The sequence below is a fragment of the Pleurodeles waltl genome, chromosome 12 (assembly GCF_031143425.1).
Source record: "Pleurodeles waltl isolate 20211129_DDA chromosome 12, aPleWal1.hap1.20221129, whole genome shotgun sequence".
NCBI lineage: Eukaryota > Metazoa > Chordata > Amphibia > Caudata > Salamandridae > Pleurodeles > Pleurodeles waltl.
This window is the reverse complement of record NC_090451.1, coordinates 695,473,103-695,485,535: the sequence shown is the minus strand read 5'-3', so window position 1 is coordinate 695,485,535 and position 12,433 is coordinate 695,473,103. Positions and strand designations below refer to the sequence as shown.

Below are 12,433 nucleotides of genomic sequence, written 5' to 3'. Positions count from 1 at the left end.
CTTCGGGCATCCCTTCTAGTCCAGCAAGGCTGCAATTTGAGAGACTGGTTTATGTCATGGGCACACACCGTGTGAATCATGTTTGCCAATGACAACAAAACCCAGCATTAGTGATCCAGACATAGTACAAGTGGGCACTCATGGCAAGGTACACGTCCATTGCCCTTGCAAGGGAACTTCAGTTGAAACACTTTCTCTACCAGCAGCATATGGAAGTATCCTGCCTCTGTAGAATGGGTGGGGCATGAAAGACCAAATTGCAGACCACTTTCACTGCCCCATTAAGTAAAATCTGAACCTTCAATATCCATTCTTCCTGCTCACACAGACACAAATATCCCCTAGAAGTAGAACAAAATACAAAGCTAAGAATCTTAGTGTACAAACATTTATTGATCCTGCTCAAATAAGGGAGTGTCGTCTCTTCCGGTACACCAAGAACCCTCCCAGGACCAATATGCAGGCCAGCACCCACCCCCACCGACAGTCAGCAGCATCACTTCCACCAGCCTCCAGTGTGCCTCTGCCCTACCACCGGGGTCCCTACGGGTTTGGTGGGTGCTCTCCCCTCGCCCATAGGAGGCAGAGTCTCCTCTACTAACAGGGGCTGGAGTTGGATGCCCTGCAGCAGTGGAGTCACCTCAGGATCACCCAGTGGTTGGAGATGGTTTGCTTGAGGCATTGGTCCAGAGGCAGGTTCCTCACCCAGCATCGTAGCCGGAGACTCCATTCTCATCACTGCGTCATCCAGCTGTGGTAGGTCCCACCCACAGGTCTATTGGATACTTCCAGCAAGGCCTCAGAATATGGTTCATTAAGCACTGTACTTTTTGTATCATCAGTAATTAAGGAGTCCTGAACACACGATGGGTCCAACATTCACAACCTGCAGCATCTTCCGCTGATTGTCCCAGCTGTGGGCGAGGCTTCTCCAAGTCTACAACTGGGCCAACGTTCAGCAAGGTTGTCAACACATCACTTTCAGAGCTTTGCTTCTCATTCCACCACCACGACAGGCCCAGAATGGACTGTGTGCGATCCATGAACACTACGGAGCCCCTCTGCATCTGGGAGAGATTCAGCGACCTTCGAGAGCTTTTTACCTAGAGTTATGCCATCTTCTGCGACTTCCAGCGGTCCAAGCTGGGAATCATTCAACAGCAGCTTTGGGATTGCTCTCTTTGGGATGGGTTTCAGGTTTGTCCTTCACCTCCAGTGATCCCAGCTGAATATTAGTTACTTGAGGATCAGTTTCAGTTCTGTCTAGGACCTTCAGTGGTCCGAGCTGGGCAGTGTACACCTTAGAAATAGTTACAGGTTTGTCCAGATGACCGAGCTGAGCAGTGAGCTTGTTTGGGTCGGTTTCATCCAACACCTTCAGTGGTCTAGCTGGGACAATGTGACCCTTGTAGGATCAGGTTTCAGGTACGTCTAGCACCTTCAGTGGTCCTAGCTGAGCAATGTGACCCTTAGGATCGGATTCAGTTCTGTCCATCACCTCCAGAGGTCCCAGCTGGGCAATGTGCACTCTAGGACTGCCTTCTGGGTGGGCTTCAGGCTGATCCAGCGTCAGAGATCCAGGATGGGCAACGTGCTCATGCAGAACCTCAGGACTGTTTTTTGACCAGTTTTTAGGAATCCCAAACTTCTCAACTAGTTTAAGAGGGGTAAGATTCAGGTGGTTGCCTCTTGGTGCAATTCCAGGGCCAGGGATATGTGCCTGGGAATTCTCTTGCAGCCCGGCTTCCAATCCTTTGCCTGGGATCCCAGCACCAGGGAATCCTCCATGTACCCCTCCATTGGTGGTTTCACTAGATCCTCTTCCCCTGCTCCATTTCAAGGAGCTCAATGTCCTCCATTAACCTATGGTCCACAGACAATAGCTCATTTAGGCCAACCTCCAAGTTCATAACCTCAGGGGGCCCCTTCCCTCCATTTCAAAGTCCACAGTGCGGTCCTGTATGTGATGGTGCTCGTCCTCTTGAGCCACCTCAGATGCCAGGAATTGAGGCTCCAATCCCAGCATGCTCCTGGGCTCTCCATCCGACAGAGCAAGGATATCCGGTGGTGGCACATCTGCCCCTGCAGCATCATTCTCACTCAAAACGATGAGGGGCCCAACTGCAAGAACTTGGAACTCATCCGTCGGCTCCCCTGCAGACAAACATCTACCATTACTTATAGTTCTTACAAAAGGAGGCACCCAGCTAACAGGACAACTCCCGCACAACCCTTAGGTAGCTTCGGAGAAGCACGCATCAACACTGAGCCACTCAGAACTAGCATTTACCTTCGGGTGAGCTCTCCTGCTCCACCCCACCCAAAGCTGTCCCTGGAGCCTAATAGCAAGGATAGGTAATGTTACAACAACCCTCCTCCCCCCCCCCACCAGGACAGATTCCTTGCTCCCACACACTTCTCAGATCCCCACCATCACTTCTAGCATGCAGGCTTTTGCAAGGAGATGTAGCTTGCCTCTTGGAATGGGATATCAGCCAGTCTTGGCTTGTTCCAAAGCCCATACCAAATAACCAGTCCTAGCTTCTTCCAAACTCCCAACGCCCACAATGTCTCACACCTAAACACAGACCACTGCAACTCGAAGAGTAACAAATGGCTGTGGAGAAAGCCCCGCATCACAGTCCAGCCATGCATGCATGCATAAGATCACAAGTCTTGTCTGCTACTGACCTCTCTTCCCGAACCTCCGAGGCGCAGAGTCTTGGTGCAAGGCCCTGGGCCCTCCAAGCGAGGCACAGCTCCCAGAGTCACAGCAGCCACAGACGGAAGAGGGGCCCTCCACTGGAGACCAGCTGCAAAGGGAAGAGATGAAGGGACCATAGGTCTGTCAGTATCCACAAACCCCATCCGATGACCATTGTATGTTTCAGACCATCGTACAGACCAGCCCGCAAGCCACACATACCATACAGCCGACAATCAGAGGCCACAGACAACCATACAGCCCATCTTACAGGAGAGACGGACCACATAGCTAACCATCGTGCAAGGCCATTGAAACTACACACCACGCTACAGTACAGGAAGAATCCTACAGCACAATTGATCTACAACTGTGTAACTTTACAGGACCACAGACCGTCCCCTTATCTTTATAATTCTACACACCACCCAAAGTCCATGCAGAACCCTAAAATCCATTAACATACAGCTTCACGGTCCACACCAGGCACCCACCCTCCTACTCCCAGGTCCACACTCACCCACGGCGAGCTTGATAGGAGCAGGCCTTGCTCACAGGACTGGGGGCACTGTCTGCAGGGACTGCCCTAAGGCTGCAGGTAATGAATATCTGGGTGCAAGAAAGAAAAGAGAAGAAAGAAAAGAGAAGAAAAAAACAAAAAACAAAAAAACACACACAAAGTTATACTGAGGAAGTGACGCAGCCTCGTTTGGATGAGCAAAACCCAGGTGACCACAAATTCGCTTTCCAGTGTCCCACAGGAGAAGAGGCTACCACTGTACAAAGACTGGACCCCCCCTAGGCCTGTGCTCAAGGAAAGTGTTCCTAACACTTCTGGAAAAACATTATGTGAAATGACTTGAACATGACATGAGACACCCTATAATGTCTCAAATAAACTGAATTCCAGAGGCAACCTCGCATTTAAAATACAGGTGGGACTATCTTGCTGGAGCATAGTTACAGCTGAAGTACGCAAGGGGCATACCCCAGCATTTATCAGCTATTTGGAACAAAAGTGCTCCCTGGTGTCCAAAATGGACCCGAGGGCGCAATGAAAATATTGTTAAATACAACAAGGACAGCAGCCACTCAACTATGTTCCTGTGCGCTTGCGGTAGGTATTTTTACCCAAAATGTGCCTAAATATTGTGATTACCACCAGAAATTACGCATCCTAGTTACTCCAGCGTAATTAACATTTCAACGTTAGATACCAGTAAGGGGACTGTCCCACATTTTCTTCTACTTGTTTCCCAGCAAATATTTTCTGCTCGCTCCAGTCCTCTGCAGCCAAAAATGATTTGCTAAATGTCACCCCAGTTTAACATTTGATGGTGCATGATCAGATTAAAGCAAAATTGGGCAAATTACCTGACCATATTGGAAATTTTTATCCAAAAAAAAAAAAAGGTACATACCACCCTAGAGGGCTCTGGCTGGTTCCGAGGGCATAAGGCTCTTTTCGGCACTGTCCACAGATCAGCTGCAAGAGACTGGGTTGCCCAACCCCAGCTTAGCACAGACTGTGGCTGGTTCTGTGTACCCACAACTCCTGACATGCCAAGCCACCCCTAGGAGGGTCCATTGGTTTGACCCACAACCTGAACAAAACTCGGGAGACTTTGAAGTACAGATTGCCATGCTATGGTCAGGACTTACAAAATGAGGGGGCGCAGATCACCGTAAGGGCGTGCAACCCAGGCAACCCCGTCACTTGAAGCACTCCTGGGCCCATAGTGAAGATTTGTCAATCCAGGACAAGTGAACAAACATTGATACTTCCTCAAGGGACTCAGGGGTAAACCATCCGTACCATTGAGCTATTTTAACAATCCAGAATTTACCACAAGTGTTTTGCCCAGAAGAAGGACAGCTTATCTTCCCCAAAGCTGAAACACAGTTAAAGTTTTACTTCTAGATACACTAAAAGCCCTGCTCCGTTTGAACTTTGTAATCAGGCATTGGATCATTTTTACTCCTGCAACATTTTCTCAAACATGTGAGTGATTAATGTATCAGCGCTGATGGTGCTTTACATAAAATGCAATCTCAAGTCTACAACTCAAGACTCACAGACATGCATACAGACTTGTGTGGACTAAACACTTATGGAGTCAGACGTTTCACCAAAGCAAAAAAAAAAAAAAAAAAGACATACCAGGGAGTTGGTGGTACCAATGAACCGGAAGGCATCCACTGTAAACCGAAGCTTGTCTGGCTGCACCCGAGGGGATACAAAGGCTGACGACTCGGACATCTTCCCATCTACCAGGCATCTAGATTTAAAAAAAAAAAAAAAAAAAAAAAAAAAAGAGGAAGAATGGCATAATGAACCTCTGGCTTCCTGACACTGACATTTCCCACTAGGGCACAAATGCATAAGAAAACCAACTACATCTTACCCATGGGAGGAAACTATGTCATACTGGAGAGTAGAGTCTGGGTCCACTGTAGGGGAGGCCATACAACTGTCCACGTAGATCCTGAGAGGATAGTGGCTTGCAGCATCGACTGAGGCTTCTAGGTGGAAGACATCCCCAAGCTGGAAGGTTGTGGTGCTCCTAGAGGAAGTCCAGTCATCTGGAAAGCCAAGTAGAGAGATTGAGGAGTGGGTGCAACGCATTGAAAGGGCCCTCTGCCTGAAGGTACCGCCAAACCACACTTCACCTACCAGTCATCAGGCGAAAAGAGAAGCTTAGCATCCCATCGGCAAACACTGTAGTACGGAGAGGGACCCAGGTGGGCTTGATGGCCTTGCTGCTCACGTTGGCATGCCTGTAAGAGAGGAGAAACCCTTAACAATAGATCTAGGCTGGGGGGGGGGGGGGGGGGGCAATAAACAGAACCAAGAGGACCCTCTAATCAGATCCCACACAAATGTAGTGTGGACAACACCCCTTCTCCAGAGAAAGCTTAACCAACACTGCATCAAAGACTCGTTCACCCCTCCCAGCTCTTCATGCATGGCCTACAGCCACTGCTCAAGGGAGTGTGGGGGTATTTTCAGGGTGGATGTATGGGTGGACGACCCCCCCACTCAACAATTTTTAGAGTTGATTACTGCCATGAAGCAGACCTGAAACTTGGGGTCCTGCCCTTTTTACTGCAGAAGGCCATGCTGGTCCAATCTCAAACTGCTGTTGTGTGCCAGAGTGCCTCCCCATTAACCCACAGAGGACATCCAGATGCTTGTTCCCTGCAGAAGTTTCCAAGATCTCAGTGGCACTTCAGTTCTCAGGGTGGCCACTGAGTGTGCGTCTGTTACAGACACAAAGGCTCAACTCCACTGAGAGGAAGGGGAGACAAAGACCGAGTCACAACATCTACATGCAGATACAGCACCGTCTCTCTGCTCACCATCACCCCCTGTCTAATGCAGCTGGTCTACTTGGGCCCTATTGTCAAGTGTAAAAAGAACACGATTGACAGAATTGGGGTGGCAGGATGAGCAACAGAATTGATGGATTAAACCCAGATCTGTGAATGGGGGGGGGGGGGGTGAATGTTTGATTGGTTGCGCATTCCGTCCATCATTTGCGTTTGTTTGCCTTTGTTGACATAGGTTTGCCAGGTATGCCCAGACATGGGTCTCGGCATGGGTCACTGTCACTGGATTCAAGCTAGCTTGGCTGATGAAGGGTGATACCCTGAAACTGCTCCCAGGATGCTCATTTCTAGTCCAGGGAGGACCTGGCCTGGCAGTTCGGGCTGGACTGTTCCCATGAGGAACAGGGTCAAGACTGATTTGCATATGGCTGGGTCCAAACTGGGGTGGCACAGAGAGCAAAAGAACGATGGATTAAACCCAGATCTGTGACTGGGGGTAAATGTTTGATGGGTTCCGCATTCCATCCATCATTCGTGTTTGTTATTTCCAAGTGTGTCAGAAACAAGGCGCTCTTTTTAATACCCTGGTAAATAACAGCACTCCATACTCAGCTTTGATAAACGGAATCTCTTACGGTCTTGTGGCACATACAACCATAATGTATTTTGTTGCTCACCCTGCACAAGAGTCCTACCGGCCTCATTGTCCATGGTGCCACCGGGGTGCCATGACTGTGCCCTGTGTGGGCATGCAGATTGCCCAGCAAGCATAAGGCGGGTGGCTTTATGCATCTATATGGCGTGGGTGATGGAGAGTAAATTTGGGGTCTATGGCGTGATCTTTGGTTGGGATGTGCAAAGTTTCAGTTTAGCCGGCAAAGTTTTGCCAAAGTCCTAATTTTTAGGTTTTATTGCACATTCAGATCTCTGCCCTTTACCTCCAGCCCCTCAAAGGCTTTTGTTACTGGGTGCACAGGCTTCCTTGTTGGGCATTTCAGACTCTCACCCCTCTGATATTCCGCCCTTGGACAAGCCCCTGGCTGGTCACAGCCCCGGCGTGGTCGCTGCCTCGTGGACATGTTTGCTGGTGTCTGCCACGTCCATGTAACACCCACAACCTAGTGTAAGGAAGCTTGAACAGAAGATACTGCGCCCCCGACAAGTTATCAGACTTAATTAAGTTAGTGTAATGGCCCCCGAATGGACACACCATTGCATAAACCTTACGGTTGTTGGCAGGATAAATATATATTTATTTTTTATGGATATACTATGCATTATCCTGGCCGAGACATGAAAAGCCAATACTCACATGGGGGTGGCCCGGGGGAAATCACACAGCTTGCGTGATGAGTGGCACAGACGCGGTTTAAAGCGCTTGGTGCAGAATGTACGGAATCAAGTTGTCTTAATAGAAAAAGAAACACCCCTTGGGTGTCTGATTCATAAAGATATTCTAACATTCTGATTGGTTAACTTACAGAAAACCGGACTAACTCTTAAATAAAAAAAATAAAAAAAGTTAGTAAAAAAAAAAAAAAAGTTGCAAAATCATTCAGTTGATCCCGCAGAGAAAGGTTACCACACGGTCCAAGATTGGCATCCCTGCCACCCACTGAGAGCTCAGGCCCTCCCCGGGTTCCCGTCTCGCGGACAGCAGCGGGTAACATTCACAGGTGGTAGAAGGATGCATTCTGAGAGCCGGTCCAGAGCCCTCCCCCTCCGAAAGACAGCAGTGGGGGACACCTCGTGCCGCCGGAGGCTGCACTCACCTGGGGTAGATGCACTGAAGCAGGACGGACATCTGGTTGGTCCTGGTGATGACGCGATTGCTGGACGGGGTGGGCATGTAGGTCAGGATGGAGCTATATATGACCAACTTCGGGGTAACCTAGGAAACAGAGATGCTGGTCAACCGGAGGACGGTGGCTCGAGACGAGGCACTCCGACCCCCCCCCCCCCCCCCCATCTCCAATGAGGCCTTTTACATCTTCTGAAAAGATGTGCCGTAAGCTCAGAATTAGTTATCCCGGATGCTTCAGGTGCAGAATGTTACGCAGCTCAATATAAGGACGCCCAAAGAAAGATATTTTGGGGGAAATTAATTCTTCAAACCAAGATTTGAGCAGCGGACCTCCCCACCAGAAACAACTCGTAACAAACGCACAACTTTGTCACATTTGTCGAACGCCTGCTGCAATTCACCGATAGCAAAAACTACAGCTCCCAGAATGCATTAGGTTGCAGAACACGTCCCTGGGATGACAAAACAAATCCAGAATGAAAAAGGAGACCTGTATCTCAAGTTTAAGAGAGGGGACCATACACCGACTGACGTTACATTAGCAGTAGATTCAGGAAGTCTTTTGTTAGCCTTCTAATACTTAGCTTTCTTTTGTCTTGGCAGCATCAGCACCCGGAGCACGTGGGCACAGGACACGTACCAGAGACAGCAGGCAATAGCTCAGCAGGTCGCACACTCACCTCCTTGGTGTTGCCGCAGTCGTGCAGCGCGGTCTGGAAGATGACCGTGTTGTCCACGCTGACCGAGGTGTAGCTGCAGAAAGCTGCCCCCAGCCAGAGGTCACCCGGCAAGACCAACCTCCCCGTGCCAAAGAGGTCCCTCTGGACCGTGACCACCATGCTGTCACCTTGGCACTGCACAGCCACCGGCTGCAGCGCGGGGAGGGCCCTGGACCTCCCCCGGCCTCCAGGTGAGACCCAGGGACCGCTGCTGGCCACCCCCACCTGGGAGTGGGAGCCAGGAAACCAGGTCCTCAGGGAGCTCCACGGGGAAGAGTCCCGCACAGGGCCCACCTCATCCAGACAGAGCCCAAAGTGAATCAGCCACAGACCGGCACCCAGGAAGCAACGCCACCCCATGACGCCAAGATCACACAGAATGGAGGAGTGAAGCCAAGACAGCTTTTAAATCCCCGCACCTGGGACTGCTCCCGGCTGGCCTGTGTCAATGCAGGCCCTTCCGGTTCACTCCCACCTGAAGCCAATCCCAGCCCACTGACAGCCCCTTCTTAGCTCACCCAGAGCCAATTAAAAACCGTTATTTAGCTGCCCTCAGGTTAGACCAGGCTCATGAGAGGGGGCTAAAAAAATACCCCACCGTCCAAGTATTTACAAGATGTACAATTGAGCTCCAAACTTTAAACGGAAAACCTGCATCTATAAGCTTGAGACTACTTTCAAGTCTGCAAAACACGCCTTAAGATGTGTGTAACCCACCCCGTCCTCCGTTCCTTTCAAGCTGGCATCGCTGCCAAGTGGTTCCGTGTCACGAGTGGCACCTTTAGCCGGTCAGCCAGAACAACAACAGTTTGCACGTTTTGATATTTGAGTCAATCGTTCCAATTTTAGAAGTGGAACTACAAGTCCCAGAATGCATCATCCTACTGGCTAAAAAATCGAGTGGTTGTAGGGGTCACTCGTGGCACAGGACCAATCGGCGTCTATAACAGGTCAGTGTCAGAAGTGAGTAAATACAACCGGAACCGGAAGCTCCGTGCACGCCTGTCTAACTCCATGAGATGCCTTCCACATTCCATTTCTTGAATGATTAGTTCATGGACAAGTCTTCCATTGGTTTACCAATATTGGGTGACATATGGCCACAAGTGCTTGGGGCGCGAGAACAAGTCTTCTGTTCCTGTTGAACATACTCTGACTTCTTAGATAGTTTTTGAAGTACACGTGAATCGAAGAATGCAAAATAAAGACTACAGTTCCCATAGTGCACTTAAGTTGTAAGATGGAAAAGCAGAACCGTCAAATCTCCCCCCCTGCAAACGCAACATCAATCGCTTGAAAGCACGGCCTAGAAATATTTTTGAGAAATGAAAGTCCTCTCAAAACATGTTTGAAGTTGTATGGAGACAGAATAAATGACATGCTAATACAAAAATCACAGAATAAAGAAATGCAGAGACCGGAACAGAGAGCACCAGCTATAAGCGAGACTTCTGGCCTGTCGTGACTTTTCAGCTGGCAACACTTTACATTTTGAGGCTTGTAGTTCGGGATGTATAATGAACACATTATTAAAACCACAAATCCCAGAATTCAGAGTGTGTAAACACGAACTAACCCCAGGCCAGTCTAGCACTTTCAGGCGGCCCAGGCTTTGTAGCCAAACGGACTTTGCATGTTGGACTTTTGAGTCCCCACTGACCTTGTCTAAAAAGGAAACTACAAATCCCACAATGCAAAGTGATTTTTAGCTAAAAGCACTAGGCAAATGTGTCAACTTTTGTAACACTAGGCACGGGGAAGGCATTTTCTAGGAAAATCACTTCTCACAGGTTTTGTGAATCGGAGCTGCATGTCAAGTGGCGTGACTTCCCAGGAAAATTAACATGGCCCCAGCAGACCCTCTTTTTTTTTTTCCAACACACGTCATTCTGCTGATCCCCAAAAAAGCAGGTTGCCAAGCCGCTGCCTTTGGGTGAAACAAACCCCAGCCCATGTTGCATTCACAAAGGCCACCTTAATTTATAATGACAACTGCCAACATACGTAGGCCGTGTGACGCAGGTTGGGGTGCAAACAGGGTGGCTCGAGGAATTTTGGAGGGGGCCAGCGACAATGGAACCCCGTTAAAAAAGAGTCCATCTTTCTCCAAAGATGTGGTCCCCGGCCCCAGTGAAAGGGGATGGGGCAGCCATGTCCATTCAGGACCCACTACGGCCTGGCGGAAAAGGCCTTTGTCCGGCCGCTAAATTCGATGAAGTGGGAGCGAGTGATGGATGGCCCGGCCGGGGTGTCACGTCGGCCCCTCGCGGGTCCCACGGCCCCTGCTTCCCCTTTTCTTCCACATTTTGCAGCCCTAGTGCGTCAGTGGCCACCAGGAAAGAAGCCGTGGACGGTGTTCCGCTTTCTGGGGAATTTTGCCTCCCGGAAATTAGGCGGATAGCCGGGTCAGTAAGGGAGTTGGCCTACTGGGAAATAGGGTCAAAGGGAAATGAGGCTTATAGAGGAAAAGACCAAAATGAAAACTGGGCCTACTAGGAAACTGCCTCTTGTCAAAAAGGAAGGGGGCCTGTTTCTAGAACACCCAGGGCCACTGGAATTATGCGGCAGGAGAGCACCAAACTATGCGGTAGTGTGCAGTAAAGTATACAGCAAGATAAGGCAAATTATGCGGCGTAATGTGGCACATTATGTGATAGTATTAATTTGTCATTTTACAGTTAACACTGCCTGGGCATTGGTTGCACCTCATTAGTACCAGTTAAACACCCAAATATGTCAATTAGAAGCATAAAGGTGACCTGTCAGTCTTTGCAGAAAACCCTCTGCTGAGCGGCAACACGTGTCACTGCCTTTTTAGTAACTTTTGCACGGTATAAGCTAGAAACACATTTTTTTTGTTAAACTTTGCCGATTATGTGATAGATGGTGGATCGTGTCAAATGCGGCAAACCTTTAATTATGCGAAATTCGCCACGGGCACACACTCGCATAATTCCACTGACCCTGCCTATAGGGAACTCAGGCCCATGGTGATGTTGGACCTACATGGAAATTGCGCTGTAGGAGTAAACCTGGAGGAAGTAAGACCTCAGGGAACTGGGACGTAAGTGGAAGCGTTTTGATTACTCATCACTACTTCAGTACTGGTACTCATCTTCGTCACAGCCCTCATTTAAGTCTTAGACCTCAGAAGTCTGAAAATGAAAGACTGCCCACCCAGTATTCGGGTTGTAAAAGTGGCAGCATCCCCAACCTCCTCTTGAGAATAACCAACAAGGCTCTGATTGGCCAAAGACCCAACGGAGGGCCAAATAGGTGGGCAGGACTGTGAGGATGAAGACCAGGAGAGATGAAATTGAGCATCCAGACGAATGTGAAGTGGAGGTTCAGGGACATTGGTCCTGAACCTTAAATGTAACTTACACCCCTACACACAATTTATCATCTTCGCTACATACCTGGTTAGTAATGCAGGCTTCAACCTATAGGCCGGGCTAAGGATAACTGTTTACCCCGCTCAACGTGACGGCAAAGTCCTACAAAGACCTTCTGAAGGACCAAACTCATTTGTATTTACATTAACCAACATGAATTGTTGTCTAGCGCTTAACACATTTCTTCTAACCACACACCCCCAAACAACCATTCACACGTGACTTATGACCAATTCAGAACTGCATGAGCAGGGCTTCCAAATTAAGAAAGCGCTTTGGTGCCACATTAATAGTATAAGGCGCTATGCAAATGCTGATAACATTAAGTGAAACCAGGTCCACTGTTAAACCTGGTGGATTTGCGAAGGGGCCATTGCTTCTACAGGGTCCCGGAGAGGATAAAAGGACTGGTCCGCGCCGTCTTCGTCATCCTGAAGGCATCGACCATCTCACGTTGCTCTCACTTAGTGTGACATCCACG

At 49.2% G+C, this 12,433-nt stretch overlaps 1 protein-coding gene across 1 annotated transcript; it reads right to left on the bottom strand.

Annotated features, from left to right (window-relative positions):
- Positions 1-1,424: 1,424 nt before the first annotated feature.
- Positions 1,425-9,032, bottom strand: LOC138266865 (zona pellucida sperm-binding protein 3-like). Its single transcript, XM_069215574.1, has 8 exons — positions 8,519-9,032; positions 7,807-7,925; positions 5,379-5,482; positions 5,110-5,287; positions 4,866-4,983; positions 3,225-3,313; positions 2,692-2,813; positions 1,425-2,154 (listed from the first exon to the last, which is right to left on the bottom strand). Exons 1-8 carry the CDS (start codon positions 8,915-8,917, stop codon positions 1,907-1,909), a joined length of 1,377 nt encoding a protein of 458 aa, XP_069071675.1. The 5' UTR covers positions 8,918-9,032; the 3' UTR covers positions 1,425-1,906.
- Between the last annotated feature and the right edge of the window lie 3,401 nt (positions 9,033-12,433).

Coding starts and splice junctions, on each gene's coding strand:
- LOC138266865 (XM_069215574.1), bottom strand. CDS start 8,917: ATGGGGTGGCGTTGCTTCCTGGGTGCCGGTCTGTGGCTGATTCACTTT. Junction 7,926..8,518: donor ACTGCGGCAACACCAAGGAG/GTGAGTGTGCGA, acceptor TCTGTTTCCTAG/GTTACCCCGAAGTTGGTCAT. Junction 2,155..2,691: donor TCGGAGGTTCGGGAAGAGAG/GTCAGTAGCAGA, acceptor GTTTGTCTGCAG/GGGAGCCGACGGATGAGTTC.